At 49.0% G+C, this 19,206-nt stretch overlaps 1 protein-coding gene across 4 annotated transcripts in view; it reads left to right on the top strand.

Annotated features, from left to right (window-relative positions):
- Positions 1-19,206, top strand: part of LOC119437613 (choline transporter-like protein 4) — a 629,795-nt gene that overhangs the window by 243,912 nt on the left and 366,677 nt on the right. For all 4 annotated transcript variants that reach the window (XM_037704613.2, XM_037704614.2, XM_049660742.1 and 1 more), the window contains exon 6: positions 13,729-13,845. In XM_037704613.2, coding sequence (XP_037560541.1) covers positions 13,729-13,845 — 117 coding nt within the window. The remainder of the gene's footprint in view (positions 1-13,728; positions 13,846-19,206) is intronic.

Genomic DNA, 19,206 nt, shown 5'->3' with positions numbered 1-19,206 from the left:
GGGCCCCAAGAAAACGGGAGGTCTTTCTTCAAGAGGTCAGTAAGGAAACGTCCAATGGTCGCAAAATCCTTTACAAAGCATCGGAAATAAGAGCACAACCCTACGAAACTACGAACATCCTTAGTAGACTTCGGCACAGGAAAGTTCGTAACGGCGGGATTTTTGGCTGGATCAGGTCGCATGCCTCTGGCATCCACGAAGTGTCCAAGGACGGATGTTTGGCGGTGAATGAAGTGACATTTTGACCAGTTCAACTGGAGACCGGCCCGGCGGAACACATCACGAATCGCTGAAAGACGGTCTAGATGCGTGTCGAATGTGGGCAAATAAACGATGACGTCGTCCAGATAGCACAAACAGGTGGACCACTTGAACCCGTGAAGCAGAGTCCATCATTCGTTCGCAAGTGGCAGGCGCGTTACAGAGACCGAAAGGCATCACCTTGAACTGATAAAGACCGTCAGGGGTAACAAATGCAGTCTTGTTCGTTGGTAAGGTGAAGCGAGGATTTCGTGTCAATGTCGTCATTGCAGCTTCACCTCCAGAAGCTGCACTTTCTAGTTTTCCGGTCGGGGGTGCGGCGAGTAGGTCGAAGAAGGAGCACGGTGTGACGGGGGCGAACGAGATTGACGGCGGGAGGGAGAAGGAGAGCGGGAGTAACGGGGTCCTGTCAGTGGTGACACACTCAGGGTCAGATGATGGGTCGGGCATAGAAAGAGCAAAGGAAAAGGACGCACTAGAGGGACGAGGATGGTAATCAGAAGAAAAGCGCATCGCAGAAGTCCTGCGGCAGTGGCGAGCGATATGTCCAATGTGTCAGCAGTTAAAAGAGACCGGCTTGTCGTCCATGGTTCGCCATTCGGACAGGTTGCGCTGTTCATAAGAGGAGTAAGAAGAGCGGGGTGGGAACGTGCATAGAGAAAGAGGTTCTGAGCGCACGGAATGAACGGAGTGCAGGCCAACGTTTGACAACTCTTGACGGACGACGGCCTGGTTCAAGGGGATCGTCGCCAGAGAATGATCAGGTGATGGGAATGAAGGGGCCGCTGGCTGTGCTGCTTCGACCTCACGATGAATGATGCGTGTTAAGTTGTCACACCGCAAAGGCTGGTGGAAGAGGTCGTCACAGGATGACGTAGCAGCTGTGTTGGGAAGTCGCGTGATGTTCTGGGATACCCGGCGGCTTTTAGCATGCTCGAGATGGCAGCACTCCTTGAGGATCATATAGATGCTGGTGACGTTCGTAAACACCAGTAAATTGAAGGCATCGTCAGCAATGCCTTTCAAGACGTAATTAACCTTATCGTCCTCCGACATGTTCGGGTCAGCCTTAGCACTAAGGGCCAAGACGTCGAGAATGTACGACACGTAGGACTCGGTCGACGTCTGAACACGTGTGGCAAGGGCCTTCTTGGCCTTGAGTTGGCAACCGAACGGATTGCCAAAAAGGTCACGGAGCTTCTCTTTGAAGAGATCCCAGCTGGACATCTTCTCTTCGCGAGTCTGCAATCATGCCCGTGGAGCTCCGTCGAGGTAGAAAAGAACGTTGGCAAGCATAACAGTCAGATCCCACCTGTGACTGGTGCTGACACGTTTGTATAAGCGGAGCTAGTCGTCGACATCAGGACTGCCGACTCGGTGAAAACACGCTATACAAAGTAAGGATAGTAGTTTTAGGGTCTGTATAAACTTGTCAACATTCGCTTATTAACTATATTGTTACGGGGAGAATATATATACAATGGATATATTTACAAGGTAAGGCGCACAATGCTACAGCAATCGTTCAGGAGAGCGCGTGCACCAGAAAGCCACGCCGTCGTCGTCTTCCAAGCACCGACCACAGGATCGCCACTCGTGACATTACCCGCCGGCGGCAGAAGCTCCGTCCCGGTGCAATTAGGGCCCCAGTCGAGAGTGGTACGGTTTAAGGCGCGAAACATGGACTATGTCACTCACGATTGTTGCAGAGGCCGACGTGGGATTTAGCGGAGCGCTTTTGTAGGTCACATTAGTGACTTTGCATACGACGCGGTAAAGGCCAGCATAACGGGAGAGGAGTTTTTCGCATAGGCCAACGCGACGTGACGGGAACCACAGGAAGACGAGCGATCCTGGAAGGAATATGCTCTAAAAGAGTTGACTGTTGGGCTAGTTGGTGTTTAGACATAGGAACTATTGTTAAAAGCGCAACAGATTGCGCAGATTGCGCCTGTGCTCGTGTGGTCTTATCTTGTGTTGTGTGGTTTTGCGCTTTTAACAATGGTTCCTATGTCTGGAAGGAAGTTCACCTCCCGGTGTCGGCGGTCATAGAGACATTTTTGATTGACCTGTGAAGCCTACAAGCAATCGCGGGCAACCTGACGGGCGATGTCAGCATGGGCAAGAGCATCACGAGCATAGGCACAGGACGTGTCTGCGTGAGGATGACGTATGGTGTCCATAGGCAATGGTGGGTCGTAGCCAAACAGTACATAAAAATGTGAGTCGCCAGCTGTGTCGTGACGAGAAGAGTTGTAGGCGAAGGTCACAAAAGGCAAGTTGATGTCCCAGTCTCGGTGGTCCTCAGACACGTACATAGCAAGCATATCCGTGCGAGTACGGTTGGAGGCGTTCAGTAAGGCCGTTTGTCTGTGGATGGTACACAGTAGTGAACTTGTGATTGGTCGAGCAAGAACGAAGAATGTCGTCGACTGCTTTAGACAGGAAGCAGCGGCCGCGGTTTGTGAGTAACTGATGAGGAGCACCGTGGCGCAGGATGATGTCGTGAAGAAGGAAATCGGCTACATCAGTAGCACAGCTGGTGGGAAGTGCTCGTGTAACAGCGTACCGCGTTGCGTAGTCAGTAGCGACAGCAACCCATCTATTGCCAGTGGTTGACATGGGGAAAGGCCCTAGAAGATCGAGTCCCACCCGGAAAAATGGTTCATCAGGGATATCGAGGGGCTGAAGGCTGCCAGCAGGCAGTAGGGCAGGAGTTTTGCGTCGCTGGCAGAGGTCACAAGCCGCAACGTACAGTCGCACAGCACGGTAGGGAATCGCCAATTGCACCACCAGGGAATTAAAACGTTCAACGTGACGAAAGGGCGAGCCTTAGTTGCAACCTTAGCTGCAAACAGGAGACGAGAAAGCTCTAGCGCGTACGTACCAATTAAAGTCACTGGAACCTGGAAAGTACCGCAGCCCTTTTCTCTAATTAGCCGCCGCGGCGCCGATTGGTCAGTTGCCGTCAGGTGATGACTTTCCACTATAGATGGCGGATCTAAGCCGCGCCGCAGGAGATAAGCAGACAGACATCGCTCGCACACGCCGCGCGTACGAGTCATCAACGAGGTCAGATTTTGCATTTTGTATAATTTAGTGTTTCTGTAACTTTCGTAGATTTAAAACAAAACGAAAGGAAATGCCCGGGTGCTGCATGTTCGGGTGCAGCAACCGCCGGGAGTCCAGGAAAGCGCTTTTTGCAATACCAGTTAAGCGGAAAGAGCGACAGCAAGCGCCGTGCTGTATCTGGCTGCACCGGATAAAGCGCGACAAGTTCACTCCCACTTGGTGAACTTGTTGATATCGCAAAGCTGAGAAGCTCCTTGCGGTATTTCATCGAACTCCCTAAATGCCATAATGTGATGGGAAAGCTTCTTCGCGCATTTGCTTTGAAGACTGCGGTTTGCCTTGAGTAAACAAAGCGAGGAGATGCTCAGAAATATGCAGAACCGAGCAAAATGTGGCTCGAAGAGCGACGGAATACGGGTGGCTGTGTCAAAAATAACAAAGTGTAGTGAGAAGATTGATCGACCTGTCAATGTTGAAAATTAAAATATAGAGTTTCTCGTGTGTTGTTTAAAACAACACGAACATGACCTGGTTAATTATGTTTTAGCATCCCTTTTCTTGTAGTGCAGTCAGGGACCATTTATTTCCGTAGAAATAGATCTGTATGAAACATTTCGTGCGCGGTTAAATCAGTAGCCACGTTAGAAAGTGATAATATCCACGCGTATAAACGATTTTGTGGCAGCGCTTGATACCTATAGTCATCCGAAAAAAAAAAAAAAATCTTGTGTGACACACGAGCATCGGGATCGCTTTGCATTTAGAACGGGTGGCGCACAGTTGAATGCTTCACTTTCCGAGTGCAGTAGCCGACCGATTTTCCGGACTTCGCGGGGACTGAAAAATCGAGCAGTCCGAAAAACTCGCCCCCCCCCCCCCAGGGAAAAAAATTATGAGGCTTTAGAGCGGCTTAAGAAAAATGTCGCACATTCGCCCAAAAGGCGGAGCATCGATTGCGATAGCAAATTAATAGACAGCGATACGAAGTAAGGTTGTTAGTCTTATCGGCCGTATAAAGTTGTAAATATGCGCTTACTAACTAAATAAGCACGGTGTCACGCGCGCACAGGTTACATGAACACATCTCGCTCGATGACCGTGGGCATATTGACCTTCGCGCTGTCTATTCTCTCGCTTCAACACGAACGTCGAAAAAAAAAAAACGAAAAAAAAGAACGGCGCATACGAAGCTAGTGGCACTCGGCGCACACCCTTTGTACCCATCGCAGATCGCGGCCGCACACTTCGGCCACATAGCAGATCGCTTTCAAGATACGGTGCCTGCGAGGCAGCTCCGTCGGCAACCGCAAGAGCAGAATGCAACTCCCCACCGTCTCCGCCGCCTTCTCCCCGTGCCCCGCGAACAAGCGAAGTCCGCGCGCGCCTCCGGCCGCCTTCCTTTCTCGCGTGCGTGAGAATAAATTGCGGTTGCTGGCTGACCCTCGCAAGCTTTCACCCGCACACAGCGTACGGACCGAAAAAAAAAGCAAGTGCAGCTTTTTAGAACGTTTTGTCGGCCAAGGAAGAGCGGGCATGGCCTCGGAGACGAGGGGATAGCGTGCGTCTACTTATCCAAGGCTATACAGGAGGGCACTGGAAGCCAAGCCAGCGGAAAATCCAACATGGCAGCCTTCAAGATCGGGTAGCGTGTGTCGGAGCGAGCGATTTAGTCCGGAAAATCGAACATTGGCTCCTAGATTCGTCCGAAAAATCGCTCGCGAAAATTCATTAGCGCTATGGGAATCCTGCCGGTACATCTATGAAGTCCGGAATATCCAACAAGTCCGAATTTTTGGAGTCGGAAAAATCCGTCGGCTACTGTACCTGTAATTTACATCGTAGCTAGCTAAACGAAATGCGGTTTTGTTTGGATTTCACAGGGCCCACTGCGGCAGCCATCGTGCTGTTCTTCACTGTAGCAAGCCTAGAAACCTAGAAAACCCGAGGAAGAGCTGCTCGTCTTCTCCGCGCAGTGTTGCCTGCGCTCACTCCGGCGGTTGCGGTACTTTCAAAGTTCCAGGTTCCAGTGACTTTAGCAGTGCCACGCACGGTGGCTCGACGGCAAAGTGCGGTTTCTGCCGAGGCTCGTGGCTTCAAGGTTGATTGGCGATTCATCGGCGGACGTTATCTACTCCGGAAACGCAGCTAGTAGCTTGTTTGAAGCGCAGCATGACGTGGTTATAATAACTGCGTGCCGCCAATGTGTCCATCATTTCTGTTTCTGGATATTACCGATGACATCTGGGAAAACTAGCAATATACGAAATTATATCAATTTGTGTCTGTGTGTGTCGCATGCACACAAGTGCATTTTTTTCTCCACGAGATCTGCAATAGATGGAAATGTTTACGAAGCTTCTCGTGAGAACATAAGAATTATTCAGGTAATTGAATGTAAATTGCAACTCGCTTTTTCGAAATACTTCAGGATGTGAAAAATCAGCTGCTCCAAGCTGCTCCAAAATGCCAAATTGCCTGCTCCAAAGTGCTCCAAAATGAAATTTCTGATGCTCCAAAAATTGCTCCAAATCATAAGTCCACAGTAGCATCACTGGGTGCAGCTTATTTCCGAGCGGGACGCTTTTCTCACAATGCAGTCGGGTGGGACACCGCCGCCATGAAAACGACTTTTGATAAGTGCATAGTAACACTGGCAGTTTTGCCAGAAAGGCAGCTGATGGCGACAGGACAGAGAAGTGCAGGAAGTGAGCTTCGTAGTTACAGCGGTGTCGTGCATGCTCCAGTAAAGATCTCATTCCATGACCATGAGCACTCGCTGTCGCAATGCAAGCAAACTCATCGCACCGTGCCTCTTGAGATTACATGACTGCCAACAGTAGACGCACGGGAAGAAAGTGCGCATCAAGGCTTTGCACTTGCCGAAGATTATCTCCAAGGTAGGACAGCCATGCGCAGCTGGTAGAGGAGACGCTAGGGGGAGAGTAGGTACCTTCTAACGATCGCACGTCCCTTGCGAACCCCCCCCCCTCCGTTTAATTAAGGAAGCTCGTGTGCCCCGTGGCTTGCGTGAGTTGTTATGCGACAAATGGCGCAGTGGCATTTCCTGCATAGTACATCCTTCTGCACGCGCTTCGACACCATTTTTGCTGCTCCAACTTTTCATGTGGAAGCTTGGATGCTTGCAAATAACTTTTTCCTCTGCGGACCTTTATCATTTCTTGCTAGATTTACCAGCCATGCAGGCTTTAAGTGCATGCTTGAAATGGCCGTAAACTTTGTTAAATCTAAACTGTGTCATGAAATTACTTGTTAAATTGGAAAAAAAAATGTTTTCGATGGAACTAAGATCGGGAAACGAAAATAGTTTGTTACATCGCGAATTTTGTTAAATGGAGGTTTGAGTTATTGTGTAGATAACCCAACCTGTTATGTTTTATAACAAGCTCTCCATAGTTTATCGTAATCACTGTGTAATGATGCTGGCCTTGTTTTGTATCTTTTGCATTTGTAATTCTTGCTCTCTTTTTGTTTGTATAAATCACTTCTTTGTTCTATTTTATCAGCAGTACACTTCATATTTTTTAATTCTTTCTGTTGACTGTATGATTTTTGTTGCCTTGATTGTAGTATTACTGTAACACCTTGACTCAATGCCTCTTTGGAACCTGTGATGTATATGAAACAAATGAATGAAAGTAATAAGAATTCTAGCAATAGAACGCTCTTTGGAATGTGCTTTACAACTTCTAGTGTAGGGCCATAATTTACAATGGGACCTGGTGAGGAACCCTTTAAAGCACAGATCTTAAAACTGAAAAGAATCAAGGCAATGGAGTTCAGTGTTCCCATATTGCCGCAAAGTGGCTAAATTGTAGTCAACAGAGGAGTAAAAAAAGAAATTTTTATTCCTTAAAGTAATAGAAAAAAAAACTACATATCCGAAAGCTTGAAGGAAAATTATGGCATAAAAACCTTTTTCAAGGTTTTGATCGAGAACCTCCAAGACACTATTGCAAAATATTGTGGCAACACATGTGCCTTGGTGTTTTGTATATAGCTCATTGTTAGAAAAACTAACTGTTGATCTTGGATGAAACTCGTGTTTTGTTCTGCACTAATTATGTGTCAAGCGGGGTTGGCAAACTTTCTGAACATGTCACTAAACTGGTACTAAAAAGTCATTAAATTTTTTGCTAAATTTTTTGCTCCAAGTTCGCAGAAATTGTAAATAGAACTCTAGAGTAAATTTTATATAATGAAAGTGTCTTTAGAACACTATAATACAAGCTAACATGGTGTAATGCATCTCCCAAAATGTTTCACGATCATGTAGCATCTGTGCAGGTGAGGAATAAACAATTTACCAGCTGGGTGTAGAAACATTTACTTAACTAATGTATTTAAAAACCATGCTTGACAGCTGAAATCCTGCGTTCATTAAAATTTTGATATTGCAAATCCAGCACCGTTCAAAAGAACACAGGTCACCTGATTTTCCTCTCACAATGACACACTTGGTCTGCAGTATACTTGTAAACTCTCTAGGTATTGGCACTTGTGAAGGAGAACTGAGTTATGCGATGCAATCTTGCTCATGTTTCTAACACAGCAGTGACAATTACGTGACCTTCATCATCATCATCATCAGCCTATATTTATGTTCACTGCACGAAGAAGGCCTCTCCCTGCAATCTCCAATTACTCCTGTCTTGCGCTAGCTGATTCCAACTTGCGCCTGCAAATTTGCTAACTTCATAACCCCACCTAGTTTTCTGCCATCCTCGACTGCACTTGCCTTCTCTTGGTATCCATTCTGTAACTCTAATGGTCCACCGGTTATCCATCCTATGCATTACATGGCCTGCCCAGCTCCATTTTTTTCTCTTAATGTCCGCTTTTTACGTGACCTTAATAAAGGTCAAATTCGTTTCTGTCTCTTGATCCATCTGAAAGCTTATTGCTGTACTGATTTGTATGAAAGCTGTGAGAAGCAAAGGTGGTGCATCTTATTGGCGCAAACGAGCTATAGGGACCGAGGTTAGGTCCACTATAACAATGTGTGAGTCGGTGAGCGAAAGAACAAGGAACCGTTCAGGCTGATGGCAGGAGCCGAAGAGATTATATTTTATTCTCCTTCTCTTCTTCTAACCTCGCAGCATGCAGCACGAGGCACATGCGCATGCCCGTGCATCTGAGCGCGCCATAAATAAAAGGCGGCGGATGATGATGACAATGGTCGCTAGAGCACCCAGCCATTCCGATGTGTATGCCTTTCTACAGTTGATCGGTACTATTATGTACCTGCTGTGTTCTATACCTCACCACCAAATTTATTGCAATAAGTTTCAGCAATTTAATTTACTGCTTTCCATTGGTCGATGGGTGGTACGCAGTGGTACAGACATGGCAGACGCCAAGCAGGCACTAGAGTTCGCGGAAGATATCGCATTCAAACTGTTGGCTGCAAACGGTGGTAACAACGCTGGGGCACCCGAAGCGGGAGATCCAGCCACTGACTAATGCTGAAACCACGGTAAGTGCCGTGACGTCGGTGAGAGGAAACGCCTCAGGCCTGCGGGTATAACGGTCCACACAAGTGAGGATGTAGCGAGCACCTCTGGATGTTGGGAGTGGGCCAACGATATTGATGTGAATGGGATCGAACCGAGCGTCGGATGGGCGAAAGGAGTGAATTGGCAATTTCGTGTGTCGTCTTGGAGCGTTGACAGTGAAGGCATTCACAAGCCCAGCGGCACACGTCAGAGTTCAAACTCAGCCACACAAAGCGGGTCGTAATGAGACGCTGCGTAGCACGAACTCCGGGATGACTTGCGCCGTGAAGCTTGTAGAATATTTGACGGCGGAGCTGGAGTGGGACAAACGGACGTGTTCGACCCCGTGAGGCGTGTCACAAGCGATGGTGCCTGAAGAAAAAGGAAGGGGAACGTCGGACAGCGCCATTGACGTGGTGGATGAGCGGGTGTCCCGAAGTTTGACGTCTGTAAGTTGCACCGCGGTGATTTCTTCGAAGTCAAGTGTGGGCGTTGATATTGTGTCGATACGGGAGAGGGCATCTGCAGCCGTGTTGACTGGGCCTTCAATGTACCGAACGTCCACGGTGAATTCAGAGATAAAGTTTGTCCACTCCTCTCTGTAACGCCCCATGTAGCATTGAGAGTATTGAAATAAATAAAATAAAAAAGTTGAAGTGGTCCTATTTCTCGTGCGGTATAAGTGTTGTGGTTGCCACGAAAAGCAAATGTCAAAAGCTTGTGGTCCGTGAGGACGTGAAAGCTTGAGCCATCCAGCAGGTGTCGGAAATGTCGAATGCCTAAGTATACCGCCAGCAGATCATGACCGAACGCCCTGTAGCGCGTTTCTGCAGGTTTCAGTTTCTGCAAGAAAAACCCGAGTGGGTACCAGTAGTTGCGCTGGAACTGCTGTAACACCGCGCCGACAGCTGTACTAGATGTGTCGGGGATGAGACACATTTGTGTAACGTGCAGAGGATGCACCAGCAGTGTGGCATCTGCCAATGCGTTTTTGGCAGCTTGGAAGGAGTCCAAGTCAGTGGGGAAGATGGAGCTTTCATGGTCTTGAGTAGGTCGGTGAGTGGTATGATAATGCGGGCGATGTAGGGAAGAAAGCGGCGGTGGAAGTTGAGCAGCCCAATGAACTCACGGATCTTTCGGATTGATGGTGCATGAGGAAAGTTTCGCAAGGCTTGAACCTTCTTTTCCAACGGTCTGATTCCCTTGCGAGGAACTCAATGTCGTTGACACCGAAGACGCACTTTGCGGGGTTGATGAGAAGGTCATGTTCCTGGAGCCTAGAAAATAGCAGGCGCAAATGGTCGCAATGCTGTTCGGGGGAAACACTAGCCAGGAGGAGGTCGTACATTTGTGTAACGTGCAGAGGATGCACCAGCAGTGTGGCATCTGCCAATGCGTTTTTGGCAGCTTGGAAGGAGTCCAAGTCAGTGGGGAAGATGGAGCTTTCATGGTCTTGAGTAGGTCGGTGAGTGGTATGATAATGCGGGCGATGTAGGGAAGAAAGCGGCGGTGGAAGTTGAGCAGCCCAATGAACTCACGGATCTTTCGGATTGATGGTGCATGAGGAAAGTTTCGCAAGGCTTGAACCTTCTTTTCCAACGGTCTGATTCCCTTGCGAGGAACTCAATGTCGTTGACACCGAAGACGCACTTTGCGGGGTTGATGAGAAGGTCATGTTCCTGGAGCCTAGAAAATAGCAGGCGCAAATGGTCGCAATGCTGTTCGGGGGAAACACTAGCCAGGAGGAGGTCGTCGAGAAATGCAAATACGAAGGGGAGTCCTTGGGTTACCTCGTTGATGAACCTCTGGAACATCTGAGCAGCGTTTCTCAACCCCGACGGCATGCAAACATACTCGAAAAGCCCGAATGGTGTCACAATTGCAGTCTTAGGGATGTCTGCTGGCTCAACCGGAATCTGGTGGTAGGCCTTTACCAAATCTATCTTGCTGAATATCACCGCTCCCGCTAAGTAGGCAGAGAAGTCGTGAATGTGGGGGAGGGGATAGCGATCAGGTACAGTGTGCGCGTTGAGGGCACGGTAGTCGCTGCACGGGCACCAATCCCTCAGTTCACCCTTGGGTACCATGTGGAGAGCTGACGACCAACTGCTCGACGTAGGACGGATGATGCCCAGTTGCAGCATGTGGTCGAATTCTCTTTTGGCGATGGCAAGGCGGTCCCCAGCGAGGCCTCGGGGTCGGCAAAACTCTGGAGGGCCAGTAGTGACAACGTGATGCATGACGTTGTGACATACTGGCAGCTCAAGGTTCGAAGATTTCGTGATGGCTGGGAAGTCTGACAGAATTAAGGCGTACATAGATGATGGTATCCGAGGCGCCGTTGCAGTGGTTAATGTCGTAGGTGCGAGGATGCCTTGTATAAACATACTGGTCGTCGTGTCGACGAGTCGAGGAGCGCGGAAATCAACACTGAGGGCGAAGTCGATCAGAAAATCAGCACCCAATATGGCCATGCGTAGGTCTGCAACAACGGATACCCAACGGAAGGTACATCGGAGACCTAAGTCGGTGGTAAGAGAGCGCTGACCGTGTTGGCTGCTTGAAGAGGCGCAGTTTTCTGAGAGCGCTGCCGGTCTAGTCGCATGGCAGGAACGACACTGACCTCTGTACCTGTGTCCACAAGAAATCGATGTCCGGCAATCCTGTCAGTGACGTAGAACAGGCAGCTTGTCGTACAGCAAGAGTCACTGGCCGCCATCAGTGGCTCCGAGGTATGTTTCCCTGCCAGCTGCAATGGGAACGCCACTGACGTGCACTGGCACCGAAGTTGCTATGGTACCAGCAGTATACGCGGCGATGAGAGCTTGAACGGGAGCTAGACCTAGGAGACAATCTGGAACGGGAATCGCAGTCTCGTCGACGAGGGTGGGACGGTGGCCGTAGTGCATTAACAATCTCAGCAAGGTCATCGATTAGTTGCTCAAGGCGAGACTGCCGGTCTTCGAGTTGCGACAGCAGAACGGTAGATGCCGTCACCACAGTACCTCTTGCTGAATAGTTAACGACACGATCGGCCAGCTCGGCCAGCTTGTCGAGGGACAGGTCGTCTGGTGCAGTAGCCAAGGCAATAACCACATTCTGTGGCAGGCGCTGAAGGAACAGTTTTCGCAGCAGTGAGCTGTTTGCATCCAGCCTACTGTCACTGAGAAGCCGCCGCATGCGAAGTAGAAGTTCCGCCGGTCGCCGAGCTCCTCTTCGTTGAGAAGCTGCGAAGACGCCTGCGCACACAGGCGTGCGGTGCAGCACCGTCGTTTTAAAGTGGTCATAGGGGGTGGGTTTCGTGGGGCGCATCCACAACGTCGTAGAACTCTGCAACCACCTCCGTTGAGAGTGCGGAGACAGCGTGGTAGAACTTCGCTTGTTGCGAAGTAATGCGCCGAAGGGTGAAGATGGCCTCCACGTGTATAAACCAGGCTGCAGGATTCTGGGGCCAAAACGATGGCAGGTGAATCTGCATCGTGGCGATGCCCTCTGCACCGATCGCCGGTCTGTCGTTCGTGGTCTCTTCCATGCTGTGGTGCTTGCCTTGCGATCACGTCTGGGTCACCACTTTATAGGGACCGAAGTTAGGTCCACTATAACAATGCGTGAGTCGGCAAGCGAAAGAACAAGAAACCGTTCAGGCCGATGGCAGGAGCAGAAGAGAATATATTTTATTCTTCTTCTCTTCTTCTAACCTTGCAGCATGAGGAACGAGGCACATGCACCTGAGCGCGTCATAAATAAAAGGCAGCCGATGATGATGACGATGGCCGCTAGAGAGCCCAGCCACTCCAATGTGTATGCCTTTCTACTGTTATCGGTCCTATTATGTACCTGCTGTGTTCTGTACCTCACCACCAAATTTATTGCAATAAGTTTCAGTAATTTAATTTACTGCTATGATTCCGAACACCCATCATTCGCACATAGTGAAACTGCATCACCAGTAGCCTATTATAATGGGTTTCATAGCAAATGAAAACAAAAATGCACATCTTGTGAGCACAATGTGAACCCTGTTTGCCTTGGTGAAATTAACTAAAGCCTCTGTGAGTGCAGGCCATCATTGCTTCATCACGGTTGTGGAGCCCATATGCTGTACAGCCAATTTTGGCTGGATTTTTGAGGCTTTTGAATGATAAAGCATGGTCTAGGGAGTCATTTTCAAAGCAGTTTGCTTAACTTTGGGGACACTACAACGTCACCAATTTTTCTGTTGTTAAAAAGTCTTTAAAAGGGCTACTAAATAGAAAAATCTGTTGCTAAACATAAAAAATGTGCTAAATCTAGTGACAAAATTGCTGATAAGGCAACACTAGTGTCAAGCAAGTTTTGTACTTGTTGTACACATGATCAACAAAATGTTTTGCCTCTCTGTGCGCCATTAGGGGGAGCAGGAAATTGTTGCTTCGTTGTCAGAAATGCTATTTTTTGGTTCAAATCACTGCCTGGTGATGGGTGATGAAAGGACATCAGTGTAGTTCATTTACCCAGTATGCATTAGCAACTTAGCGGTTATTCATAAGCTGAGCTCTGTGCATACATTCTGTTGACTTGAGTGCTCTCTTATAATTAGCATGTGACAATGTGCACTGTTAAAGGTAGGCTCATGTGTGATCCATGCTGTGTTCTGTTTTGGCAGGTGTGCGTGTCATATTGTCCCAACGAGACCTTCTTGGTCAGCAATGTCAAAAGGGATGAGGACAACATTCGTTCCAAGCTCATATGCCAGTATGGTGTGGATCTTAGCGGTTATTCATAAGCTGAGCTCTGTGCATACATTCTGTTGACTTGAGTGCTCTCTTATAATTAGCATGTGACAATGTGCACTGTTAAAGGTAGGCTCATGTGTGATCCATGCTGTGTTCTGTTTTGGCAGGTGTGCGTGTCATATTGTCCCAACGAGACCTTCTTGGTCAGCAATGTCAAAAGGGATGAGGACAACATTCGTTCCAAGCTCATATGCCAGTATGGTGTGGATCCACTCGACAAGCAAGTATGTCATTGCCTAAACATTTACTTGCTACTAGGGATGTGAGAATATAAAAAATACGGATACTCGGCTTCAAACATTGAATATGGGTATTGTTTACTTTTACGTAAAAAATATTCTAGTACGCCATTACAATAAAAGCTATTTTATTTCACCCTTATTCGTTGAGTCATTCACACTATTCGACTGGTCTTGGCAATCTATGCATGATTATACAGCATGCCTCAGAGTTGAGCCCATTTGTTGTCAAGCTCAGGAGTGTGCCAAATGTAATGAGGAAGGCACTAAAAGCTGTGCTAGTAGGAGAGTGGCTAGTTGGTGCACGGTTATGCTAGGAGAATGCCAGCAAAACTTGGGGAAAGGCACGGTTGCCTTGTCTTATGTTCCAAATGTTGTTGGCATAGTATATTACTGAGCATGTGTAATGCACTGGCATGATATTGTAAGTTAGAACATTTTAGCATATGTGCTGGCATCATATCGTGGTCATGCCCTGCAGGATCTGTACAAATCTCAGGTTTTGCTGTCACAGATTGCTTGTCACTCTATGCTAAAATGTTATAACAATGTTGCACAGATTTGCTTGGAAAAGGCTGCTTGGAAGGGCATCACTGTAGTGAATCGGCTCATTGTATTGCTACTCCCTAGAAAAGCACATTGTAGTTGGCCGTGATTCACTTTCATTGCACTAAGTTGCACTCTAGCTGACTGCAGACTCCACCAGCTGACTGATTTTCTACCCACACGGCCACGGCGCCTGCCTTCATTTGCGACACGCTTTGCGATCATGTTTTCGCCAGTGAGCTGATTGCCAACAGATCGTCTGTCCTTGACAGGTTCGCACCGAGTCAAAACGAAACGACTGTTTGCTGCAACCACTGCGGAGAAAACTGCAGCCACTATCGACGCGATTGTGAACGGCGACTTTGTGGTGCTGAAGGCAGGTGGCCGACCCATGCACAGAGTCGAAACAAAACTACCATTTGCTGCAACAACTGCGGGCGAAACCGCGGTCGCTACCAATGCGATCATAGATGGCGACTTCGCAGTTTTTTAGGCACGCGGCCGACGCACGTACCGAGTCGGAACGAAACTACTGTTTGCCGTAACCATTGCGGAAGAAATGACCGCTATCGACGCGATCATGGATGGCGACTACGCAATTATGAAAGCCGGGGCCAGTGCGGTGTTATGCGCAGCGGTAGACGCAAGAATAAAGGCTTTAAAAGCACAACTAGGCATGAAGCATTCCAGCGTTGCTGTCAATCACGTACGATTTCCGCTGATGACTATGGTGATGTGGACTCTGCCGCTTTGCTTCGGTTGTACGCTAGCGTTTTTTTGCTCTTTTGCATTGCACATTTGCGGTGCTCCTCACTCGCCAAGCCCCGAAAGTTATCTGAATTAACCAATGTGCGGCCAAATATGTCTGAATTAACAAGAGTTTGATTGCATTGAATACTGTATTTACTTGCATAATGATCACACTTTTTTATCAGAAAAATTGATGCAAATTTAGGGGTGCGATCATTATGCAGAGTAAATTTTCTGCAAAAAAATATATTGAGCACCGAAAACGCAAACAAGATGTGGGTCAGAATTCGTACGTTAGCCATCATGAACATAACCAAAAATAAAGGTCGAGTAAGGCTTACCTTTGTAATAAACGCACACATTACGTAGGTGTTGTGTATAGGGGGTGCTGTCAATGATGTTCACTTTTGAGAAGCTTGCAAGACTGTGGGGCGATGACGGGCGACCTCTCGGGCCTGGGCGGCTAAGGCAATAGCATTACGAGTGTAACCAGTGCTGGGTGATTGTACTGTGGAAGGTAGCAACGTGTCAAAGGGCAAGGTGAGGTCGGGGCCATACAAAAGGTAAAATGGTGAGAATCCGGCAGTGTCGTGACGGGACGAGTTGTATGCGAAAGTGATGTATGGTAAAGCGACGTCCCAGTCGCGGTGATCGTCGGAAACGTACGTGGTCAGCATTTTAGATGGTGTGCTGTTGAGCCGTTTGGTGAGGCTGTTCGTTAGAGGGTGGTATGCGGTAGCAAGCTGGTGTTCTGTAGAACAGGAGCGGAGCAGATCATCGATGACCTTCGATAGAAAGTAGCAGCCGTTATCCGTGAGTAACTGGCGAGGGCCGCCGTGGTGCAGGATGACGTCATATAGTAAGAAGTCCGCGACATCTATAGCGCAGCTGGTTGGCATCGCTCATGTGATGGCATATCTCGTGGCATAATCTGTTGCTACAGCAATCCATTTGCTTCCTTTCATGGAATTTGGAAAGGGGCCAAGGAGGTCGAGGCCCACATGGAAGAAGGGCTCTGTAGGAATATCAATTGGTTGAAGCAAACCAGCAGGAGGCATAGCAGGCGTCTTCCGGCGCTGCCTCAGGTCGCAAGAAGGGACATAACGGCGCACAGAGCGATAAATGCCGGGCCAGAAGAAACGGCGCCGCAGGCGATCGTAAGTACGAGTGATGCCCAGATGTCCAGTAGTAGGAGTGTCGTGAAGTTGCTGGAGCACGGCCAGTCGAAGGTGCTTTTGAACGACTAGGAGGAGCTCCGGGCCATCAGGACAAACGCTATGACGGTATAAAGTTCCATCGCGCAAGGGGAACATCCGGACGGACGGGTCATTAGACGAGGAGCTTAGGCGTTCCATGAGTGTTCGAAGAACAGGATCTTGCTTGGCGTTGCTCGTTTCCAATATGGAGAAAGCCGGAGAGGGACAGAATACTGATGTCCGAGTCTGCATCGGTATCGTCCGGTTGATCCACGGGATTGCGGGACAGGCAGTCAGCGTCTTTATGCAGGCGCCCTGACTTATACTTAATATAAAAACTATATTCTTGTAGACACAATGCCTAACGTGCAAGTCGTCCAGTTGGGTCGTTCAAAGAGGAGAGCCAGCAGAGGGCGTGATGATCAGTTACAACGCGGAAGCTCCGACCGAAAAGGTATGGCCGAAATTTCGCGAATGCCCAAACGAGCACGACACATTCCCTCTCAGTGATAGAGCAATTTCGCTCGGGCGTGGAAAGAAGGCGGCTGGAGTAAGCGATGACACGGTCTCTGCCCCATTGACGTTGAGCAAGGACAGCACCGTTGCCATAACCACTCGCGTCAGTTTGTACTTCAGTGGGTGCAGAAGGGTCAAAGTGTGACAGAATCGGGGAAGTTGTAAACCGCTCGATCAGAGTAGAGAGGGCTTTCTCCTGCAGTGGTCCCCAAGAGAAAGATACATCTTTCTTAAGAAGGTCAGTGAGAGGGCGAGCGATGTCAGCAAATTTATTCACAAATCGCCAGAAATAAGAGCATAAGCCCAGAAAACTACGAACATTGTTTGTTGAACAAGGTAAAGGAAAATTTCGCACGGCATGAACTTTCTGTGGATCAGGTTGGATTCCGGCGGCGTTTACGAAATGGCCGAGCATGGTAATTTCATGGTGACCGAAACGGCACTTGGAGGAGTTGCAGGCCGGCTTTGCGAAAAACAGAAAGGATAGAAGAAAGTCAGTCGAGATGCGTTTCAAAGTTCGGTGAAAATACAATGACGTCATCAAGATAACACAGGCAAATGGACCATTTAAAACCGTGTAAGAGCGTGTCCATCATGCGTTTGAAGGTGGCCGGGGCGTTGCATAAGCCGAAAGGCATGACTTTAAACTGATAAAGGCCATCAGGGGTAACAAAAGCGGTCTTCTCACTGTCCATGTCATCAACGGCGATCTGCCAGTACCCTGACCGAAGGTCGATTGAAAAATACTTGGTGCCATGAAGGCAATCCAGGGCGTCGTCTATGCTTGGGAGCGGGTGTAGTGTTGTGTTGTATTCTAGCCCACGGTGGCGCCACTAACACCACTGACACTAACGTTGCTTACCCCTCTAACAGAGGGCGCCATTGAAGTGGTTCCATTTCATTCTTGTATAAGGACCATGACAATAAACAGCGCCGGGAACTTCGTTTGTTACCGGCTCAGCCGAAGGTCGCGTCGTTCCTCCCGTCTCGACATGGTGTCAGAAGTGGGATCTGCTCCGAATTGACGACGATGTCTCGGGACGACAACACCAAGGACAGCGAGCCACTTGCGGCTGCCGGCAAGGGATTCATGGTAGTCGCTGCGCCCCACTTGCAACTGCCCCCTCAATTCGCCTTCGAGAACCCGGCGGCTTGGCAAAGATGGCGCCAACAGTTCGAGGACTACAGTTTCGCTACGGGTCTTCACGCAGCAGATGACGAAGTTCGCATCAGAACGCTGCTGTACTGCATGGGAACCAGGTCACGGGACATCCTGTGCTCGTTGCAAGTACTGGACGAAGATTACGCAAAATACAGTGTCATCGTCGGTAAGCTCGACGGGTATTTCGTACACCCCGCCAACGAGTTGTACGAGAGCGCAAAGTTCCACAGACGCATTCAACAGGCAGGCGAGACTGCTGATGGGTTCTTCACGGCTCTAGGAAACATGGTGAAGCGCTGCAACTACGCTTCACGTGTCATAGAAGAGCGATTGGTCCGCGACCGTTTTATTGTTGGCCTTTGTGACACGAAGTTATCGGACAAGCTCTGCCGGAATCCGAAACTTAATTAGATGAAGCGCTCATGTGTGTTCGTCAGGCGGAAGACGCAGAAAGGGAGCAAATCTTTCGGCATGTTCGCCAGCAGTGATAACGCATCCCGGGCTGAATAAACGTGGACGTGACGAAAGTCATGCAGAACCGCCCACAGGAGCGAGAGACGCATCACGCAGCGCATGTTTCTTCTTCGCCTTGCGGATTTTGCGGACGGTCTTTTCATCCGCGCTCAGAATGCCCTGCGCGCCGAGTGACCTGCAACAAATGCAGTAAGAAGGGACACTTCGCAGCAGTGTGCCGTGCTGGCAAGAACCTTTCCCTTGTGGAATTAAGTGCAGTCGGTTCGAGCAGCGGAGCCCGGGCCAAGTTTGTCGACGTAAAAGTTGACGGAATGCCTCTATGCTTTAAAGTGGACAGCGGCGCAGAGGTCACAGTGGTCCCCAGTACATTTTCTGGGATTCCACTGCATCTCGAGGCGCCAGAAGGGGAGCTTGCGGGACCGGCGGGGCAACCATTGGACGTGCTAGGGACGTTTGTAGCCACTCTGCAATGGAAGCACAAGCTGGTGAAGCAGCGGCTGTACGTAATTCGGTCACAGATCGTGCCTCTTCTGGGGCTTCCTGCCATCCAAGAGCTGGGTGTGGTCAAGTTTGTAGATCCCGTGGTCGAGACCGAAAACAACAAGGCGACATCAGACCAGCTATTTTGTGGTTTAGGCGGGCTACAGGAAGCGTACACTATACGCTTAAAACCAGACGCAGACCCCTACTCGCTGCTAGTCC

This window comes from Dermacentor silvarum, chromosome 1, assembly GCF_013339745.2.
Source record: "Dermacentor silvarum isolate Dsil-2018 chromosome 1, BIME_Dsil_1.4, whole genome shotgun sequence".
NCBI classification, from domain to species: Eukaryota; Metazoa; Arthropoda; class Arachnida; order Ixodida; family Ixodidae; genus Dermacentor; species Dermacentor silvarum.
Note: the sequence above shows the minus strand (reverse complement) of the source record. Positions and strands in the feature narration are given on the sequence as shown.